The sequence below is a fragment of the Octodon degus genome, unplaced genomic scaffold, assembly GCF_000260255.1.
Source record: "Octodon degus isolate 3935 unplaced genomic scaffold, OctDeg1.0 scaffold00194, whole genome shotgun sequence".
Taxonomy (NCBI): Eukaryota; Metazoa; Chordata; class Mammalia; order Rodentia; family Octodontidae; genus Octodon; species Octodon degus.
This window is the reverse complement of record NW_004524770.1, coordinates 284,590-306,052: the sequence shown is the minus strand read 5'-3', so window position 1 is coordinate 306,052 and position 21,463 is coordinate 284,590. Positions and strand designations below refer to the sequence as shown.

The following is a 21,463-nucleotide window of genomic DNA, read 5'->3' as shown; positions in this document are numbered from 1 at the left end:
ACTACGAGGACTTCCCCAAGCTGTGGATGATGAAAGGGCAGATTGAGGAGCAGGGAGAGCTGATGGAGAAGGCTCGAGAGGCCTACAACCAAGGGGTGAGTCTGAAGACCCTGGGCCATCGCCCACCTATCTCATGGAGCCAGACAGTGCAATTTTCATTGTCTCCTGGGCCTAAGGAGAATCGGAGAGCAGGGATGTGTTCAGGTCCCAGCTGATAAAACGGGTCTGGACTGAACCGTGGTTCCTTGGGTGCTGTGCTTTTGCCGTCACATGCCTGTGCTTAGATGGAATGTGTGGAACATGGCACATGTGGGATGTGGCTTGCCAAAAGTTAGGGTGGATGTTGACATAGCACAGCCATGCATGCTGTAGTCCCACATACACCTGCATGTATATGTGCGAGACAACCAAATCTGAAAACCCCATGTGCAGAGCATGAAGTACACATCTCTGTGGTCTCAAGGTCTGCGATGAGCTCAGGTGGAGCCAGCCAAGACGTGTTGCACCTGGACACCACCTGAGCTCCTCTCTTGGCTTACTGACTGCAGCTAAAGAAGTGCCCCCACTCCACACCCCTGTGGCTCTTACTTTCCCGGCTAGAGGAGAAGATTGGGCAGCTGACCCGAGCACGGGCCATTTTGGAGAAGTCTCGCCTGAAAAACCCAAAGAATCCTGGGCTGTGGTGAGTCTTGGGCCTTTTGTTGACTCATCTTCTCTTGAGTTTTTTGTTGGACATCTGCAAGTGTGCAAGAGTCACTTGCAGTGTTTGAGCTCAGGCTCCTGTGGTAGGGGCAGCGTGGTTTCTCCCTGGATGCTGGGCCTGGTAGGTGGGACAGTTGGTAGCTGGGTTGATGCTGACAGCACCCAGAAGGTGAAGAGTTAATAATGGGCTGAGAGTGAGGCTGAGACCACACTCTACAGAAGAGGTGGCATAGGGCAAGGACTTGGGAGCTGAGCAGGAGTTTGCCAAGGGAAGCAGGTGTTATCAGGAGAGGTGCAGCATCCAGGTCAGGGTGGCAGACTAGACTGTAGGAGGACACTGACAAGGAGGCGCAGCTCTCTCCCCTGGGATGGCATGTGCTTGTCCTGGTGTCCTCAATTCCTGTAGAGAAAGTGGATTCCCAGGGTTTTGCTAGGGCAGCTCCATGGGCCTGATAGGCTGTGGCTGTGGCATCAGTGTTACTCCTTTGGTGGACAAGTTCTACCCTTCAGAGACCAGAATTCTCAGCTTCTATAGTTACTGAGAGGAGAGCTTTCCAACAAGCCCTTGGGAGTATGCCAGGAGGTGGTTGGATGTCCATAGGCTCTGTTTCCCCAGGTTGGAATCCGTGCGGCTGGAGTATCGTGCAGGGCTGAAGAACATTGCCAACACACTCATGGCCAAGGCATTGCAGGAGTGCCCCAACTCTGGTAAGGGCTCCCTGGACTCCAGTGGGCAGGGGCATTTTCCGAGAGTGGGACTTGGCTTCTAATAGACTGGCAGGATGTGTGCAGCCCATTTCAGTTGAGTTTCACGAAAGTTGGTCATTAAGTTCATATTTTATTTATTTATCAATTCTTTTTTTTTGTGGAACCGGGGATTGAACTCAGGCCCTTGCACTTGCCAGGGAAGCACTTATTCCAGAGCCATCTCCCTGGGCCCTAGTTCATATTTTAAAATGCTACCATTTTTTTCCCCTTAAGCTTGCCAGAGAAGTGCTTATTCCACTGAGCCATCTCCCCATCCCCTAACATGCTACCATTTCTTTTTCTTTCAAGATTTAACTTTATTTTTTTTATACCAGGTATCTAAGGAACGCATATGCAGCATGAAGAAGTTTGAAATTAAAAGGAGGAAATAGAAATCACCTTTGCCCAGCTCGCTTGTGCCTATTCTTACTGTTTGTAGTGTTACAACCTAGATGTTGTACACAGTTAGTCATAGTGTATATTTACTGGTCTGCTCCCGCCCTCCCTTATATAAGGGATGGAACCCACAGTCTTGCATTGAGCTGCATTCCTCACCCACTTCTTTGAGATAGGTGCTTGCTCTCACTAAGCTGCTCGGGCTGGGCTTGAATCCTCTGTCTCGGCCTCCCAGCATGCTAGGATTACAGACAGGTGTGACTGTGCTCAACTTGGTGGTTTACCATTTTTTGTTTATTTTTGTAGGGCTGAGAATTCAATTCAGTGTAGGGCCTTGAGTGTCTTAGGCAAGTGTTCTGTCATTGAGCTACACCCCCAGCTCTGTTTGCAGTTTGTTTGTTTGGCAGAACCAGGGATTGAACCCAGGCTTTTGCGCTCAAGCACTTATTCTACTGAGCTATCTCCCTGGCCCCTTTGTTTACGTTTTTAGAAAGCTAAACACTTAGAACTTTTGATTCCTATTAAATATTCAGGAATGAACATTTCTAATGGCTTTATGCATCAGCAACAAGCACTCTGTTGGCTGTTTATTAAGACTTTAAAGTTCTATTTCCTCCCTTTTTTGTTCTCCAGTTTAATCTGATACTGCTTTGAGATTACTATTTTTTATGTGATTCTTTACTTTCTTTTCTATTTTCTTTTTTTTTGGACCAGGAGTTGAACTCAGGACCTTGTGCTTGCCAGGCAGGCACTTAAGCCACTGAGCTATCGCCCTGACCCTTTACTAGTATTTCTGTTTTGTTACAATAAATTCTTAGATGTGCAGTTACTGTGTTAGTGGGAATGAAATCTTGAAGGTTGTTAATACTTCTGTCACCCCACAACATTGTCTGGTCTTTGCTCAGATGAGGCAGCTGGAAAGTGGGAACTTGGGGCCTTTAGGCTGCTCCTAAGCAAGCCCTTTTCAAAGCAGCCTGTGTAGGGTGGTCATGTTTCTGAGTTCAGAGGTGAGGTGAGGTTGAGTTCCAGGTCTCTGTTTCTATTATTTGGTACCAGAACTTGAATTCAGGACCTTTTACTTGCCAGGCAGGCACTCTGCTGCTGAGCTCTGTCCCCAGCCCTCCAGGTTTTTATTTCTGAACTTCAGGTATCCTGTGGTCTGAAGCTGTCTTCCTTGAGGCCAGGCCCCAGAGGAAGACCAAGAGTGTGGACGCCCTGAAGAAGTGTGAGCATGACCCTCACGTGCTCCTGGCCGTAGCCAAGTGAGTTGGGAGGCCTGTTGGGTAGGTGACCCATTGACCTAATAGAACTTTTTGCTGTCTGCCTTTCCCTGGTGGTGCTAAGTGTGCCCAATAACAGGCTGGGCACCCCTCGTCCTTAGCTCTTAAGCTCTTCTGTTTTGGTCTTTCGGGGTGATTCGGGCATGTGCTGCCCGTGTTGGGTGTCTGTCTATCTACTCTGCTTCCTTGGTCCTCCTGGGCCCTTGCTTAGTCCCAGGTTCCTCCTCTTCTCCTCTCTGCTCTTTTCTTTCTGTTTTGGAGATTCAGCTGAGGGCCTTCAAACTGAGCTACATCCCTACCTTTTTTAAAATTTTTGCTATGGAGTCTTGCTAAGCTACCCTGGTCTTGAATTTGTGATCTTTCTGCCTCAGTGACCCTGGGATTGCAGGCCTATGCCCAGAAAGTCCCAGGTTTCTGGTGGGGGCTATTCTCTTTGTCTGCCAAATTTAATTTTGTATTGCATATGGTCTGGGTTACATGGCAGACAGATTTGATGATGTTAGATAGAATTTAAGTAATAAGCAAAACCTCTTCATTCAAGGGGCTTCAGCTGAGAAATTTATTTTTATGCATGAGGGCAAGAAGTCAGACTTCTGGGCTGGTGAGATGGCTCAGTGGTCTAAAGCACCTACTTGGAAAAAGCTCAGCAAAGCACAGGGACCGTGGTTCAATCCACTAGCACCAAATGCCAGCCAGGCCCTCCCCCTGGTGGGCTGAGCGGGCCACACACACACACATAAATAAATAAATAAAATTTTTTAAAAAATTATAAAAAAAAAAAAAAAGTCAGACTTCTAGCTCTGAGAAGCTGCACCTAATCCTTGTGAATGGGATAGAGATAGCCAACTAGAGTCCATCTTTCCAGCATGATGTTTACGGGAAGAAGCGTTCAGGCACTGACCTCAAAGCATGTGACCAATGCTGACTGGTGCTGGCCCAGGCTCTCTGGGAGACAGATCTGGAGCCATGAAGGGCATCTAGAAGATGATACAAGGTTGTAGCTGCCAGATTGTAGAGCCATTCTAACCCCACAGGGTCTCTGCTCCCTAGAAAGAGGAAGCCACTTGAAGAGTTGACCCTGAGTATGATGGGGAAGCCAACAGTAACCACACAAAGCGGTATGAAGGAGACCTCAGAGAGGACCGAGTAGTCCTGGGGCTCCCACTTGGACTCCTGTGTCTGGTGCCCAGGGCAGCAGTTGCCTTGGGGCTGTGGTCTCACCCCCACCTCTCCGCCTGCCTCCATATCCCCTGCTTGGCGCAGCATGCAGGAGCACAGCTTCCGGGGCTGTTCTGGTGGCTTCTGGGTGGCCCTGGGTCTCTAGGGCTCTGGCAGCCTGTGCACCTTGTCAGTGCCTGAGCCCCTGAAGATGAGGGAGGCTTCTTGGGATCTGGCTTGTGTCTGACCTGGCTTCCGTCCTCCTGTCCTTGTGCTCTTTTATCCTAGAGTGACTTATATCTGGCTCTCAGATAGGGCAGCCGTAAAACGCTGTAAAAGTCTTTGCTAAAGTAAATAAGTCACTCCCTGCAGTTGCCAAGCCAGTGTTCCATGTGTCTGCTATCTGAGCTTGTGCTCTTTAAATCATAGTTTATCTAACACTAAGCAATTAAAGAGTGCCATGAGGCTTAAAAAATAATCAAGTTATCACAGTGTGAAATTACTCTGTTTGGAACTTGAGAACAGCACAGACAGCTGCCAGGAGTGGAAGGGTTACCTGGGCCATCAGCTTGTGCAGTGCCTCTCAACTCAAGCTGAGTTGTAGAAGGTGGAAGCAGGCGAGTCCCGAGCTACTAGAAAGGCCCATCACACATGCAGTCTACCCTGCCATCCCATGTTTGTCATGGGGCCCCCACTTGGTTTCTGGTAGTCTACACTTGGCTTCCAGCGTAGACCCTTTCCAGCCTACCTTTGGGTGTCAGGCAGGTGCCTAGGCATGCATGCTATGGTCTGAGTGCTGTCGGGCTGCAGCTTCTGGCAAGGTCAGACCCACAGGCTAATGACAGCCTAATTTCCGAGTGTTGGCTTGGTTTGCGAAGAGAGTTGAGTGGTCCAGTAGGTGTCACATCTTCCGGAGCCATAGCCGGAACATCACAGTGCGAATCAGAGCTTTAGTGGCTGCTCAAGTTGCCACCCAGGGGTTGAAGGTCTTTGTTATGGTTTGTGTCTAGTTGTCCCCCCACAGCCTCATGCAGTCATGTGGTGAGGACTTGTAGAGTTTGTGTTAACTCATGATCCACTGGGATTATGTGTGATCCAAGGCTGGGATTATGGGTTTTAGTACTGCTGGGATTACCCATAGGTGGGTAAATACTGGGAAGTACCCATAGGTGTGAGTAATTCCCCTACCCTGGGGCAGGTGATTTGCATTACAATGTAAGGAGGGAAGAGGAGCTAGCTGCTTGAGCTGCTGCTACCCCTCCCTTGCGCTCTTGCTCTTTGCCGCGGCCATGAAAGGTTGCTTTCTTCTCTGTGCTGCTCTGCCTTGGATCCAGCTGAGTATGGACTGAAGCCTCCAGTAACTGTGAGCTAAATAAACCTTTCCTTCCTTCATTTTGAGTGTCGGGTATTTGTCCCAGCAATGAGAGAAGAGTAACTAAGACAGTCTTGATCTAGATGAACCTTTTGTTTGAAGAAACAGTGCGCACATGTATTTGAAGGACAGCTGTGGCTGACAGCTGGGTGATTTCCAGGCAGCTCAGGAGCATTGTGCAGACCTCCTCACGGCTTGTGCTGGGGCTGCAGGTGTGGGACATAGCTGAGGAGCACTCAGGTGGGTGAAGGTGCTCCAGGCCTTGTGCACGGCCCTGCAGGGCCACTTGCCTCTCTTATTCTGATGCCTGTTACTCCGTTCCTACCACAGGCTGTTCTGGAGTGAACGGAAGATCACCAAGGCCCGGGAGTGGTTCCACCGCACAGTGAAGATTGATTCTGATCTGGGGGATGCGTGGGCTTTTTTCTACAAGTTTGAGCTACAGCACGGCACTGAGGTAAGGCTGCCCAGCTATCATGCAGTGCCTTCTTGTCAGTGTCCTGGCCTCTGGGACTGCAGGGGAGCTCCTCCTCAGGCTTGGGCAGCTCAGGAGCCCTCCATCCTACCAGCTGGGCTGAGTGCTGTTTTGGGGCTGGGTCTTGGGAGCAGGCAGATGTAAGGGAGGTGCGGCTTGGGGACAGCCCAAGAGGTGTCCCACCTGAAGGCCTGTCTGGTTCCTCCCCCAGGAGCAGCAAGAGGAGGTGAGGAAACGCTGTGAGAACGCAGAGCCCCGGCACGGGGAGCTCTGGTGCACTGTGTCCAAGGACATCGCCAACTGGCAGCGGAAGATTGGGGAGATCCTGGTGCTGGTGGCTGCTCGCATCAAGAATACCTTCTGAGGGGCCTGTGGGAGTGGCACATGGGTGGGGTGCACGGGGCCTCAGATACTTGTCTTCATTTATTAAAAGATTTTTGTGTATCCTATCAGGGTTGGAGCCTTGCTAGGTTTCTGCGGCCTTTTCCCTGGGGTATGTTTTTGCAGTCCCAGTCCATCTTCCTGCGTGTGAGTGTGTGGAAGCAGCAGCTCTGGTCTGGGCTCGAGGAAGTGTGGCAGGAGTACCAGGGTTTGGTGAAATTTGGTGGAAAGGGTGGTGGGAGTGCAGGCTCACAAGACAGCAGGACGTCTTCTCAGGAGTCTGACACAGCAGGTCAGAGGCCACATGGGACCAAGCTGTGAGTGGGATGAAGCACTTGGCAGGGTGGTACGCACCGGGTAAGGGACTGTTGGGGCTGTGTCTAGACAACCAGAGCCCCATGCAGCCATCGGTGGGCTCTCCAGGGGCGGCTGGGTCTGAGTATGATGCTGGGATCAGGGTCTTAGCCGAGAGGTAGTCAGAGCCTCTCGGAGTGTGACTGGGAGCTGGGTCTGTGCACACTGCCTTCAAAAACCCCTGTGAGAGTGTCACCAGCAGGAAGTCGTCTCACTGTCCCAGATGAGTCTGGTTTTACTAACTCATGCAATGTTATCCTGAAGAAACTTTTTTATTGGGGATTGAACCTGGGGCCTTCACTCTTAAGCTATATCCTTTCTTTTTTTCAAGATTGAATCCAAGTTGCCCTGGCTGGGCTCAAACCTACAATCCTCCTGTCTCGGCTTCCTGAGTCCTGAAGCTACAGCCATGTGCTACCACTCCTGGCTATGTAACTATCTTTATTGCTAGTTGGAAAACTGTATTACTTAACCAGGTGTGGTGGTCCATGCTTACGGTCCCAGCTCTCGGAGACTGAGGTGGGAGGATCTTAAGTTCAAACCCAGCCTGGTAACTTAGTAATTTAGCCCTAAGCCAAAACAAAAAAGGGTGGCTGGGGGTGTAGCTCAGTGGAAAGGCTCTGGGTTCAATTCCCAGAGATGCAGATGCAGAGGAGATACAGATACCCAAGAGACTTGGCTTTGCAGCTTTTATGCTATGTGAGGATAAAGGGTTTCCTTGGGCAGTGGCTCTTTTGTGTGAGTCCATTCACTGGAGAACCATCCAGCAGGCTTGAAAGAAGGTGTGAGGGCAGTGCTGGTGACGTCTGGCTGGAGGTCTAGGTCTAGAGAACAAGCGGATGATCTTCACATTGGCTGGGGAGAAGAGATGCAGTTGTGTGGGATGACAAGGGGCAGCCTTCTGAGATCTGCTTTCTGGGTAACAGCTTTTCCCTTTCTTCATAAGAGATGTGCCCAGAGGCCCCTGTATGTTTTGTGGCACCTGTGATGGGGCCTGCAGTGGTGGTCATAGTCCTTCTGCAGGGGGTCCTTTGCTGGTCTGTGTACCCACTCACTGCTGACATGTGAGAACAGGAAGCCACTGTGGGCTCTTCTAGCTTTTCTTTCTTTTTCATTAGGATGACTCTGTCCTGCTTTAGCTTTCCAAGTGCTGGGATTACAGGTGTGTACCACAGGCCTGGCCCACCTTAGCTTTTTTTTTTTTTTTTTTTGAGGGTGTGGGTACCAGGAATTGAACTCAAGACCTGCCTTGCATGTGCCAGGCAGGCACTGTGCTGCTGAGCTGTGTCCATTCCCCACCTTAGCTTTTCTAAGTGCGGAACCAGGGATCGAACTCAGGCCCTTGTGCTTGCCTGAGAAGGGCTTATTCCACTGAGCCATCTCCCCCGCCCCCACCCACCTTAGCTTTTTTTAAAGCTGAAATTTTTCCACCCCCAAAGTAAAGGTGAACTATGTTCCAGAAGGTGTTTTTTTTTGTTTTTGTTTTTGTTTTTCCAGAACCAGGGATTGAACTCAGGCCCTTGTGCTTGCCAGACAAGCGCTTATTCTACTGAGCTAACTCCCCGGCCCCAGTGCTCTTGTTTTAAGGCAAAACAACTCAGGGACTGTGAATTCTCCCACCTGTGAAAGACCCCTTCATTCCAGGAGGGGCAAGACTGAGCCAGCAATGGGAGCCTTGGGAAGTCCTTGGTCTTGGGACCTGCTAGCAGGACTGCCCGGACATCAGGGTGCAGGGGCTGGTGTTGTGGGCAGGCATTTAAGTCCTGCCTATTACTAGTTTCTGCTCGTCAGTCAGGTCCTGGGAAATGTAGCAGCTGCTGACCACAGAGACAGAATCTGGCACTCCTGCCCTGCACTTTCACCCACTAGCTGCCCCCCACACTACCCTGTGCCCACTGAACATGCTACCCCTAGACAGAAGGGTCCTCCTGAGGCTAACACAGTCCAAGCCCTATTACAGCTACTGGGCTCCAGGGTTAAATTAATTGAAGTGATTGGGTAGAAGGTGAGAGGGAGGGGGCAGGGCTGGGTTGCTGGCCTCTCCCCTCCCCTCCTCTTGTTCCCTCCCTCCTTTGCTAGAGGAGCCAACTTCAAAAGCTTCTCCGCGTGTCCTACTGCAGTCCTGTGCAGGGAGGCCCTGCAGGCTCATGTTGGACCTGCTGTGGCCCCTGAATGCTGTCTACACTGCTGTAGACCTTAGTGACCATGTGCACAGCCGGTTGGAGGGAGTAAGAGAGGGCAAGACCCCGAGAGGCCCATGGTGAGCAGCTGGGGGGTGGGTGTGTAGGGTGGGGGTGGCTTGGGCCAAGGGGGCCCCAATCTGTACCTGATGGCTCCTATGACAGACCAGCTGTGAGTGCTTGCACCCTGGTCTTCCCAGAATTTTTTCCCCTATGATGGGCTGAGTAAGATCTGGGCCTTAATGCCCGGTATAAGACATAGTGCTGGACACTTATCCAACAGCCCCCGCTGATCTGCTCATAGACTGATCAACAGCAGGCAGAGGGATAATGGGTACTTCTGGGCCCACTTTGCTAGCCATGGTGCGTGGTAGATTTCAAGGACTCTTAGTAAACTGTTCTTTTAGTGGTTGCTGCTTAGTGTCCCCACACTCCCAGCTTTAGGCGGGGTTGGGTGTGCTCCCTCAGGCGCCCCTGCCTGAGCTGGGAAGCTGAGTCCTGTCATCTCGCTGGGTTCACATGATTAATTTTCCAGCTTAAGTTGGCTGGCTGACTCCAGCCTGGGGCCCAAGGCAGATTTGGGAACTAGCCTTATTGGAGGCTGAGGGCAAACCATCAGCTGTCTGTGACACATCGGCTTCTTCCCCAGAGAGCAAGTTTTTTCTTCTGGAGGGTAGGGACCTTTGGAGCAGCTGTGCTGGCAGTATGATATGGTGCCCCCTTCCTGTGACCTCTGGAGGTTCCTTAGTTTTCCTCTACCAGTGTGACCTGGAGCTTAATAGTGCTGGCCTCTGTCTCAGTTCGATTCGGGGTGCATGGGCAGGGCCCTCCGCAGTTCCTGTGGCTCATAGCTGGTTTTAGCAGAAGGATTGGTGGAGGTGGGAGCTGCTAAGCCACAAAGGTGTGCAGCAATTTGCCCTAGCTGGGGAGGAGACAGGTGTGACCCTGGCCAAGGGCGCAGAGGAGCCATGAGGTGGAGGACTCAGAGAAAGTAAGCAGTTCTGGATGTGGGTTGTGGCTAGGAGGTGTGGATGTGAGCTTGGCTGGTGTGAGGCTACACTGTGGCTAACTTCCTGCTGTACCCCAAAGCTGGCCACACCAGGTGTGCAGAGCTAAGTGAGTCATTCCCTCTACCGTCTTGTGGGTGCTCCACCCCTTGCCTACATTTATCCCAGGTATGCTAATGTTAGCCCCCTCCCTCTGGACCTGTCCCCTTTGTCTGCCTGCCTGCTTGCTTGCTTGCTTTCCTTTTCTTGTGCTACTAGGGATCAAACTCAGGACTTAGGTGCTTATGCCACTGAGCTATCTCCCCAGCCCTTTTCTTGGTCCTTTAAGTCTCAGTGAAGTTCCCTTGATAGTCTCCTACCGCACCTACAGGCCTATTTTTCCTCCCCTGAGAAGGCAAGGTCTATTAGACCTGCACCCACAGCCTTTGTTGAGTACTCACATCTCCATCTTGTACTGGCTTAGGCTGGGAACAGCCCAAAGTATCTCCTAGTTTGTGTTTCCCGCTGGGAATCGCCCTACAATTCAGCCCTGACCTGTCACTCCTACAGGTGCCCTCAAAGTCCGTGTTCTGGGCACTCCAGCTGGCGCTTCTGGGCTTTGCGCTGGGCTGGGCCCAGCTGCGCTCCTGCAGCGTCCCAGACGTACTCCACCACTATCGCGCTGTCATCTTTGAGGACCTACATGCAGCCATGAAGCAGGTCGAGCCAGGGGCCCAAAGGACACGGGGCTTCAGACACCATTTCATTCGGAAAAACCTGACGGGGGATAGCAAAAGGCTGGGATGGCCTGAGGTCTCCTGTGGTGCCCAGGAGGTATGGAGCAGAGCCCCACCTATGTGCACCTGTCTCTTTCCCTGGTGCCTCTGTCCCCCAGCTTTCTTCCTTTCCCTCCCCAGGAACACAGTATCCTACTGTCCATTAAGTCCCTGGGTCGGACCCTGCGTGGGGCAGTATCAGGGGACCGCCGTGGAGCCCTCGAGAGAGCCGTGTGGATGGTGGCCATTCGCACCGAGGCAGTGATGCGTCGTCACTGCTGGATGCCACGACCGGTGTGCGTCCCGTCCCTCTCCCGCAGGCTCCACGCTGCCCATGGCCCGCAGGCTGGGGACTCACGCGGGGCCCACTAGGCGGGGTCGGGGTGGGCGCAGGCAATGGAGCACTCTCTGACTGCACTTCCCACAGCAGAGCCGGCGGCCCAGGATGCGCCCAGCCCAGCAGCAGCGTTGGCGTCAAGGCAGCCAGAGGCGGCTCCTGCTGCGCGCCCTGGACACAGTCGCCACCTGCTGGGAGAAGCTCTTCGCTCTTCGTGCCAGGGCCACCAGGAAATCTTAAAGGCTGCCGCCTGATGCTGCCCCTCCCCTGGTCCCTCCCCCCGCCGCCACCACCCCTCCCCAGCGAGTGTTGGGAGGCAGAGGACTGGAGTGGGGTGGATGGAGGGTAGGCGGAGTAGCAACGGCCTCATTGGGAGTGGGCTTCATCTGAGCCTGCATAGGGCCTCAACCCTTCCCTCCATGCAGCTCATGTTCTCCAAGGGACCCAGGACTTAAAGAAGCGAGCCGCACCCAACCCGACGCAAGGTGGCCCGCTTTCCAGGAAGCGAGGGAGGTCTTAATAAACCAGGTAGTGTTGCAGGCCCACTCTCCCAATTCATCTGCCTGGCTTCGCGCCTGGGCCGCCCGTTGGCTCCTGGATCTGAGAAGCGAGGCTGAGGCCCGTGGGCTTTCCGCAGCACCTCGGTGAGGGCGGAGCTGGTTCTCCCAGCTCCGGCAACAGGGGGCGCGCTCTGGACGCTGGTGGCTGTTCGGAAGGTTCCGCCCACCTGCGCCCTGCGGTTGGGGGCGCTGCGATGCTTCATGCGTCTGTCCTCATCCACTCAGGGTGAAGCAGGAGGGTGGAAATGGAGGGGAGGGGAGGCTGAGCATGGTGAATTCAGATCAAAACAACCGGATAAAGGAAATGGGCCTGAGGGGAAGCCGCCCTACCGCCCTGGCTGAGCTTGGCCAGGCCATTTCCTGCTGCCCAAGTGGTGGCCACTTCGGGGGTGGGGGTGGGGGCTTCAGAAAGCGACCCAGCCACGTCTATGGACCAGCCAGCTGGTCCCTAGTGTCCACACAGCCCTGGCTGTTTGCCCTTCCCTCATCCTGGTCCACAGTTGTGGGTTGGGCACCTGGCCTCACATCCTGAACAGGAGTGGCCCAGGGGCTGAGACAGGCCTGGTGCCTGTGGGACAGCCGAGCAGGAGACACAGAAAGCCCTGGTAGGACAATCCGTGAGAGCAAGAGTCCTGACCCCGCTTCTGGGCACATGCTTGGTTTGCCTACCAGGAGCCATTGCCTGCACTTCACAGGCGAGGGTGATGAGGCTGGGGGTGGGGTACTCAGATCACAAAGCCCAGCATCGGGGCTGGCGAGATGGCTCAGTGGTCTAAAGCACCTACTTGGAACAAGCTTGGCAGAGCACAAGGACCACGGTTCAATCCCCCAGCACCACATGCCAGCCAGCCCCGCCCCCTGGTGGGCTGAGCTGGCCACACACACACACACACACACACACACACACACACACACACTAAATAAATAAATGTTTAAAAAAAAATATTTTAAAAAAAAAAAAACAAAGCCCAGCATCTGTGAGTGCCAGGACCAGACCCAGGCCGAGGGTGAGGACCAGAAGTGGGCTCTCTGACTTCTGTGTGCATTCTGGTTCCTTAAATGTTTAGCGCACAGGCTGAGAACTCTAGACCTTCCTTTGCATCTCCTGTACCATGGGGGCTGTACAAGGGGCTGGAAGGGTATCAGGAGGGACCCGTGCACATGAATGGAAGGGCTTCAGCAAAGGGAGCATGTGAAAGCCAGGCCTGTTTCAGTGTGGATGGGAGATAGAACAGGAAGGGGTGATCCAGGTCCTGCCCAAGGGCTTAGTGCAGCCTCATCCTCAACTGTGGAACATTGATGGGGGAGCTGTGGACCAAATGTGGCTCCCTTCAAAGGTCCTGAGAGGTGTGCTGGGTGTAGTCAGGTGTCCTGAGTGAGAGAAAAAGGCCCAATTTTGTTGGAATTAAGATGCAGGGCAGCAGGACCTGATGGGGGGTGGCTAAATGGAAGTTTGGTAAAGGTGGGGAGAAGCCCCAGTGTGGGGAGGTGTCTGCAGGGTACAGCCTAGAGGCACAGTCCTCCGTGTGGGAGCCAGCCACTAATCTGGCTGCTTGTACTTGGGCCTCTCCAGCTCTCGGGAGAGCATCTCTGTGAGAGGCATCTGAGCATGGCTTCCCAGGTGTCCCAAAACTGCTGCCCACCCACAGTGCTCCCTTTTCAGAGTCATCAGAACTGGATAGTGGGTAGGCAACAGGGAACCCCCATCCCTGTGACAGAAGGATCAAACAAACCACCTCCTCACGGGAGCCAGAGGAGGGCTGTCTAGAGTTCTGGAGCATGTTGGTGGCTGAGTCCTGGACCACAACCACATGGTGTGGAGAGAAGCCAGTCCATGTTCCTCTGTGGAGTACCTGCCACCATTAACCTGAAGGCCTCCTGCAACCCACCCCCCCAGCATCTTTCCTCCTGCAAGGTTTGGGCAAGTGCAGTCACATAGGGGCCAGAGAGATAGCTCAGCACCATAAGCACCTGCCTGGCAAACACAAGGTCCTGAGTTGGATCCCTGGTACCCCCCAAAACAAAAACAAAAACAAACAATATGTAGTCACACAGACAGGCTCAGAGCTGCAGAGTCTCAGAGACTAGAGCAGACATTAGGTGTCTGTGCAAACCTGAGACACAGGTTACTCAGGCCTAGCACAGAGATCCAAGGAGGTGTCCCCTGTGCCTCTGGAGCTGCAGGAAGGCAGGGCATGTCTTCCTCACCTGTACGCAGCACAAGTCAGAACACAAGCCGCTCATCTGCTGGCTGGAACTGGCCAAAACCCACTCAGAGATGCAGTGGGACTCAAACACAACTGGGGCTGTGCGTGATATGGTCCCAGCCCACAGTCGCTTTCTTGGCGCTCAGCTGTTTCCAGGAGGTGGGGGCAATAGCCCATAAAAGCGGACTGTGCCAGGGTGCCAGATGGACCCCGCAGGGCACCGGTTGGGTTGTGCAACTTCCTGTAGCAGGGAAGCCAATCCCCCACATATGTGGAGCTGGGAGGAAGGGCCCTGGGTCCCATGGCCTCCTAAACTGGGAGCCTTTGAAAGAACATCTGGAGAGCCAGTGACAGGCTAGTCCCTGAGTGAGCAAAACCAAGTTAATCCTAAATTTGCCACTTGTATGTTCCCACCCCTGCCCCACCTCCAAAGGGGGTGAGGGCTGCAGTCTCTCTTGGACAAGGCTGGCACCTTCTCCACCCCACCCCTACATCCCCTACACCAAGGAGTGCTGCTGAGTGGAGTCAGGGGAGGTAAGGAAAATGGGCAGCATCTTCTGGGTGCCCTATGTGCATGCAACTGAGTTGGGTAGGGAGGGTGCAAGTGAGCGGAGAAGCTGGGGCAGCACTGTGGACTGGACAGGAAGACGAGGAAACACCTGTTCCCAGACCTGGAGGATGCTTGGCCTTCTGGGCCCTTTGCATGTGAACATGAGTGTGGAGTCCTAAGACCCACAGGTGTGCAAGGAGGTTGCCTGCCTCTGCCGTGGCTGGCCGGAAACAAACAAGCCCCCTCCTCCGGAAGCACATGCCCATTGGGAGGTACCAGGTGCTGAAGCCTATTGTCCCTTCTAGTGGCCTTCAGGACCCTATGGGGGGGGCAGGGAAAGCCCCCATCCTGCCCCCTCCCCAGGAAAAGAAACAGCTTTGTAAACACAGAAACAAACACCCCCTCCCCCATTAAGATCCAAAAGAACTAGCAGGGAGGTTGCACCTGCCCTGGAAAGAGAGCCCTTGTTGGGGAAATGGAATGGAGGGTCCTTGGGGGCCAGAATGGCAGCGTGGGCTGTGGGGGATGTGGGATGGCCCAGGGTCACTTCCTGGCTATGAGAATAGGACTTCTGCTCTTGACTATGGAGGGGATGCCAGCCTGGTGTGCCTTGGGGCACTGACTGGCATCCCCTCAACTTGCTGTCTGCTTCCCCATAGGCCAGTTGTGACAACTGTGGCTCAGGAGAGGCGGCCAGGAGTCCCTGTCCTTGGGCCACCCCTGGCGCCCCCTGCCCGGCATGAAGCCAGGGGTCGGGACTGTGGCCTGAGATAAGCGGCACTTCCTGGACTTGCTCCCAGCGCCAGCCCTCTGCTTCCTGTTTTCTCAGGCAGCCGGCAGGCAGTGATGGGGAAGACAGGGTGGGGTTGTGGGGGGGTGTTGCTGATCGTGGGATACAGAGTGGGAACAGAGGGGAAAGGGCATCTCTGAGACTGGTTGTGGGGTGGGGAGTGACTGGGCTGAGCATCTCCCAGGAGCAAGCATGGTCCCCACTCCAGTCCTTCCTGGGTCCTGGGCCAGAGTCTTCCCATGTGACATGGATGCGCCTGGAGCAGAAGAGCTAGGCAGGCTGGGTGCAGCGAGGGGCTGGTCCTCCTTGCAGAACAAATGAGACCTGTGGTGGGTGGCATGGGCTCAGAGTGATAGGACTAGGCTTGAGCTTCGTTTTGGGGCATCTGTTTGGGGTGGGAGGTCAGCCATTCCAGATCTGGGATTTTGGATACAATTTTCTTTTCTTTTTGGTACATGTCAGATACACATAATAGTAACATTCCTTATACAGAATTTGTACAAGTACATGATCTATTTTGCTGCTTCTTTTTTTCCTGTCCCCTTCTCCCTTCAACCCCTCTTTCTCTCCTTTGTTTCCATTTTTTCCCTCCTATTCTCTCTCTTTTTTCCTTGTTCCTTCCTTTCTCTCTTCCTCTCCCTTGTTCCCCTTCTGATTTAAATGTCTTTGTCCTGAGTGTAAGTTTCTTAAGCTGTTTGTTAGATTTGGTCATTAGAAGAACAAATTTAGGGGCTGGGGAGATGGCCCAGTGGAATAAGCACTTCCCTGGCAAGCACAAGGGCCTGAGTTCAATCTCCGGCTCTGGAAAAAAAAAAAAATACACCCTTGCTGGATGTGGTGGCTTATGCCTGTAATCCTAGCATTTGGGAGACTGAGGAAAGGAAGGTCACAAGTTCGAGGCCAGCCTAGACTATGTAGTGAGACCCTGCCTTCAAAGGGGGAGAGAGCTCTTCCTGTGAGGGACCTGAGGTGAGGTATAAAAATGGTTCACTCCTCTATTGACTCAGAAAACCCCACAAAATCATGCAAATCAAGAGGCTCAAATCTTCACGTTCACTTTAAGCATATGTGTGAAACTGCCCAGGCGCTCCAGGATATATGCATATCCCAAAGGCCACTAATTATCTGAGGGATGTCATATTAAAGAAGCATGTACGTCTTCCCAGCATTACAGTGGTGGAGTTGGTAGGTGTGCCCGGGCCAAACAGTGAGGCTGGACACAGGGTTGATGGCCAAAGATGGCTCAGTGGAATAAGTGCTTCCCTGGCAAGCACAAGGGCCTGAATTCAATTCCCAGTTCTGCCAAAAAAAAAAAAAAAAAGAAAGAAAGAAAGAAAAAAAAAAGATAACCCAGAAGAAACTGAAGAAACAAAAACTTATGACACAGGAATAAATTAAGTGTACAGTAAATTCAAATAAAAATAATGTTATTTGCCATTTTTAGTTAAAAAGAAGAAAAGAAAAACAACAATAAACAAAGTGTTCACAATAGTATTATTCACAGTAGCCCAAAAGCAGAAACAATATAAATGTCTATCAACTTGATGAATATGTAGATGTGGCCTATTCACACAAGGAGAGCATATTACTCAGCTATAAGAAGGAAGGACATTCTGACTCAGCTCGATGAGTGACACCAAGATAGCCAGGCAGATACCCAGTGTGGCTCCTGACATAGTCTTTGCTCTTGTCCTGGGTGGGAGTGTCTGAAACTTCACATAGCACTGAACCCTGAGTGGACTGTCACCCTGTACATATGTATCTATAAAAGGGTTAATTTTTAATTAGGTATAGTAAAAACTAACAAAAAACTAATAATAAAATTTAAAACAGTAAGGCATGGCACACACTTGTAATCCCAGCACTGAGGAAACTGAGGCAGGAAAATCGAAATTGGAAGATTGCCTGAGCAACTTAGTAAAACCCTATCTATCTCAAATTGGAAAAAAAAAAAAAAAAAAGAGCTGTTTCTAATGGCTCAGGAGCAACATATGTGAAGCACTGAGTTCATTCTCCAGTATTAAAAAAAATTAATGGTATACTATAAGGAGAGTGCATGAGTGTGTTCTCTCAGATTTATTTCTTTACTATGCTTACTCCTTGTCGGCCTCCAGTAACTGAACCCTCAGAAAGAGTATCAGTGCATAAAGGAGACTAGGGCTGGGATGTGCCTGTAGTCTCAGCCCTCCGGAAGCTGAGTGAGGTGCGTTTGAGATCAGCCTGGGCTGCAAAGCGAGCTCATGGCCAGCCTGCATTGCATAGCAAGACCCTGTCTCAAAAAGACCAAAATAAATAAGTCTAGAGTGTATGAAATGACCAGAATAGCTAAATCCATGTTGGGAAATATTTATTTGTGTGTGTGTGTGTGTGTGTGTGTGTGTGTGTGTGTGTGTGTGTTGGTTTTCTGAGACAGGGTTTTGATATGTATGTTCAGGCTAGTCTTGAGCTCACTATGTAGTCCAGGCTGACCTTCAACCTGCAGCGATCCTCCTGCCTCAGCCTTTGGAGTGCTGGGATTACAGCCATGTGCCATCATGCTGGGCCCAACAGTCTAGTTTTTCTTGTTGTTTTGGTCTTTGGCACTGAGGTTGAACCCAGAGCCTTCACACTTAGCTACATCTGTAGCCCTTGTTTATCTTTTATTTTAAGACAGGGTCCTGTCAAGTATCCCAGGCTGAGCTTCGCACTTCAGTCGTCCTACCTCAGCCTCCCAGAATGCTGGGATTATTGGCATGTGTCCCCATACCCTGCTTAGTGTCTTTTAAGGGCAGGAGAGAGTGGGGAGTCATAGGGCTGGGGAAAATGTTCTAAAATTAGATAGCAATAATAGCTCGTAGTCCTGTGACTGTACCAAGACCACTGATGCATGCACTTAGAATTGGGTGGGGGTAGTATGTAATGTAAATTAAATTTTTGGGTTTTCCCAAGTGTTTGTCCATGAGTGTGGCAGGGGAGCAAGGCTTGGGACCTAAACACATGCTCTCCCTGCCTGCCCAACGTGGCCTTGGTACAGGGTGTTCGTACGGGGTGTGCAGCTGTGCTGGCATCTTGAGAATGTCTGCTGCACAGAGGGGCGTGCCTTACCTGCTCTGCCCTCATTTCCCAGGGTGGGTCTGGGGCATGGGGAGGGGAGCAAAGGGAAGGAGGCAGACAGGTCCACACAGGGGTGGCCCTGGCCGTGGTCCTGTATAGCACAGTAGCTCCATCCTTGGGTGTGAAGGGCATCTTCCCAGGCAGGCACTGGGAAGTAGGTTCTACAAGGAGATTCAGCCCTTAGCACTGCACATTGCTGTAGGAAGCCATTTTGGGACCAGCAGTCTTTCCTGGAATTGATTCTGTTCATATCCCCTTCTGACTATGCTTGTCCTAGACCTTGGGACTTCCTTGAAATTAGAACTTGGTCCAAACTCAGCCTCTACTACCCTGTTCTGACATTCTGGAGAGGGGTTTCTAGGTAGCAACTTGCTCCGTCCTCTTTTTTACAGAGGGGCCAGACTGCCACCCCCAAAACACCCTTTAATACCTGTCCCTTGATCAAAGGAGTGGGTAGTCCCACAACGGTAGCTGTATGTTGGTTGTGTGAATGTAACTGTCCAGCATCTGTGGGTGTGTGCTCAGGTGTGGCTAGGGTGGGTGCCTATGGGATGCCCCAGTGCAAGCAAGGATGACTCAGTGGTTGCCTCCTTTTCCCACACTCTCCAGCCTGTTTGTCCCCCTCCTCTTCTGTGCAGTTTTCTGTCTCTGAATTCTCTGCATTCTGATGCAGATGAGGGAAGGGAGCCCAGGTTCAGGACACCTGAAAAACCACCTCACCCTGTTCCCCTTCCCCCATACTGGGCATCTAGCCCATGTGTGGACACACATTCCTCTAGCCCTAGGTACACTGCAGGTCTGTCACAGGCAGTCATGCACACAGATGGCCATGCTGGGAGTCTTATGACCCTACCCAGGCTATGTCTACACAACCCACATAGTGCTGTGGGCGATTCTCAAGGATCAGCTGGACACCACAGAATGTATGCCATGGGGTTACTGGGTAGAATAGGCCCTGCCCAGGAGGACACACAACCCTGCTTCAAGCTGAGAAGACCTACTGAGCTTGGGTCAATTTCTAGGGTGAGGCTCCAGCCTTTCCTGGATACATAGGGGATTTGAAAAGGACTAGGGTGATCAAGAAGGAAGTGTAGAAAGGGGGGTTCAGTCTTCCTGGGAGGGGCCCCAAGCTAATGTGATGGTGCTCCAGAGTTGGGGAGCTTGAGGCAAAACCAGGGCCTCCTGCCTTGGTCACAGATCCCGTGCCCTCACTGAGTCGAGGCTGGACAGGTCACCTTGAGGAACAGAGAGGTTGGGTGCATGGAATAATCCTTTCTGGGAAATGCCAGTGGGGGCCAGCATGCTGTCTGCAGCTGCAGGCTTCCTGAGGGGTCCTGATGAGTTGTGGATGATGTGAGAGGACTGCTAAGTGACAGGAGGGAGTGGGGGGGGAGTCAGCACTAGGTCCTGCAAGGATGGCAAAGCCGCAGGCTCCAACTGGGAGTCAGGCTCCCTCCAGAGACAAAGGGACAGTGGTCCAGGGCTCCATGCCCTCAGCCCAGCAACCACAGACACAGATGTGCAGAGGAATGGCCCAGGCATTTTATTGTGGCCCTTGGCTGGGAGGGACCCAAGTCCTGGCCCCTCCTTTACAGCAAACATTATTATCCCTTGTATGTAAAAAGCCCTTGCTACATGGTTGCTGGTGATTACTGAAACATTTAAAGGTTTAATTAAAAATTAAATATATTGTATTATGTATATAAAAAAGGCAAAGTAAAAAATACAATCTGGTTTTAGAAAATACACTACAGGAAAAGGATTAGGTGCTTCCAATAGTTGACCCTGGCAGAACCAGCCAGCAGGTCCCAGACCTGGGCTCCCTGGAACAGCCACGACACCCCCATCCTTGCTGGGCCCCGAGGAGATGGGACTGCCAGCCCGCCGCCATGAGCATCCAGTCTATTGCGTGGCGACACATCTGCGAGAGGGAGCAGCGGCACGGTAGCGCCGCCAGGTTGTGATGGCAAATGAGGGGCGGAGGCCTAGCCGGAGATGCAGGCGCTGTAGTACACAGCGCTGCTGGCGTCGGACAGCGCCGAGATCAAGCTGCTCTCCTCCGGGCAGGACATGGCGCGCGGGCCCAGTTTGGCCAGTGCCACGTGGTATGGGAGCGCGGGGGCATCAGGCCGAGTCCGGCTGCAGTTGAGGTACTGGTCGAACTCGGTGAGGTCCACGTCGGCCCACAGGTCGGCGGCGGGCCCCAGCGGCTCGGCGCCCTCCAGCGGCGGGGCTTCGGGCGGCGGCGACAGCGGGCTGGGGTAGGGGCCCGGCGCTCCCAGGGCCCCGTAGTAGAGGCCGGCCAGCGGCGCGGCGGGCGGCGCGGTCCTGAGCGCCTCCGGCAGGGGCGCCCCGTAGCACCCGCCGGGGTCCCGAGCCAACTCGGGGGCGTAGGTCGCGCGAAAGGCTCGCAGCGCGCAGTCCTCGGGCGCCGCGGGCGGCGGGAAGAAGGCCGCCTCGCCCGGCTCCAGGCCGTCCAGCGGCGAGCGCTCGGGCGTGGGCAGCCCCAGGCCGTCGAGCTCGGCGCCCAGCGGGGGCAGCTCGCGGAAGGCATGGGCTGGGCCGGGCGCCGCGGGGTAGGGCTCGGGCGGCGACGCCAGACTCGGAAGCAGGAGGCCCGGCTCCAGTCGCCGGGCTTTGCGCGTCTGCTTCTTGCGGCGGGGCCGGTACTTGTAGTTGGGGTGGTCGCGCAGGTGCTGCACGCGCAGCCGCTCGGCCTCCTCCACGAAGGGCCGCTTCTCCGCCGCGTTCAGCTCCTTCCACGCTTTGCCTGCGGGCGACGGGCACTGTTAAGTGGGCCGCCGTCGGGCTTGCACAGTCTGGCTGACCGTGGCGAGCTCCGGGCGGCCGGAACACCGCACTGCCTCTCCGCCCTCCCGGAGCGCCCCCCGCCCCACCCCACCGCCCCGCTCACCCAGCATCTTGCTAAGCACCGCGTTGTGCAGGTCCGGGTTCTGCTGGGCCAGCCTCTTCCGCTCATCCTTCGCCCACACCATGAAGGCGTTCATGGGCCGCCGGATGCGCAGCTCGTCGGCCGTCGAGCGCTCGCCGCGGCCGGCTGGGCTGAGGCCATAGCGCCCCGGCTCGGGGCTGCGCGGCGGGCTGCGCGGCGGGCTAGG

At 53.5% G+C, this 21,463-nt stretch overlaps 3 protein-coding genes across 3 annotated transcripts in view; 2 read left to right on the top strand and 1 right to left on the bottom strand.

The window, feature by feature from the left end:
• The window catches only part of Prpf6 (pre-mRNA processing factor 6), a 72,263-nt gene extending 65,684 nt beyond the window's left edge, over positions 1-6,579 (top strand). The window contains exons 15-20 of the mRNA XM_023704298.1: positions 9-95; positions 549-682; positions 1,319-1,410; positions 2,993-3,107; positions 5,986-6,112; positions 6,342-6,579. Coding sequence (XP_023560066.1) covers positions 9-95; positions 549-682; positions 1,319-1,410; positions 2,993-3,107; positions 5,986-6,112; positions 6,342-6,494 — 708 coding nt within the window. The 3' untranslated portion in view covers positions 6,495-6,579. The remainder of the gene's footprint in view (positions 1-8; positions 96-548; positions 683-1,318; positions 1,411-2,992; positions 3,108-5,985; positions 6,113-6,341) is intronic.
• Positions 6,580-9,375: 2,796 nt separating this feature from the next.
• LOC101560824 lies at positions 9,376-11,384 on the top strand. Its single transcript, XM_023704297.1, has 4 exons — positions 9,376-9,379; positions 10,486-10,865; positions 10,949-11,101; positions 11,235-11,384. Exons 1-4 carry the CDS (start codon positions 9,376-9,378, stop codon positions 11,382-11,384), a joined length of 687 nt encoding a protein of 228 aa, XP_023560065.1.
• Positions 11,385-19,870: 8,486 nt separating this feature from the next.
• Positions 19,871-21,463, bottom strand: part of Sox18 (SRY-box 18) — a 1,899-nt gene continuing 306 nt past the window's right edge. Inside the window, exons 1-2 of the mRNA XM_023704249.1 lie at positions 21,259-21,463; positions 19,871-21,114 (exon numbers count right to left, since the gene is read on the bottom strand). The exon at positions 21,259-21,463 is cut by the window's right edge and continues 306 nt beyond it. Coding sequence (XP_023560017.1) covers positions 20,330-21,114; positions 21,259-21,463 — 990 coding nt within the window. The 3' untranslated portion in view covers positions 19,871-20,329. The remainder of the gene's footprint in view (positions 21,115-21,258) is intronic.

Excerpts from the sequence above, each read along its gene's own strand:
- LOC101560824 (XM_023704297.1), top strand. Across the intron at positions 10,866-10,948 it reads TCTCCTGTGGTGCCCAGGAG|GAACACAGTATCCTACTGTC; the intron begins GTATGGAGCAGA and ends TTCCCTCCCCAG. Across the intron at positions 11,102-11,234 it reads ACTGCTGGATGCCACGACCG|CAGAGCCGGCGGCCCAGGAT; the intron begins GTGTGCGTCCCG and ends CACTTCCCACAG.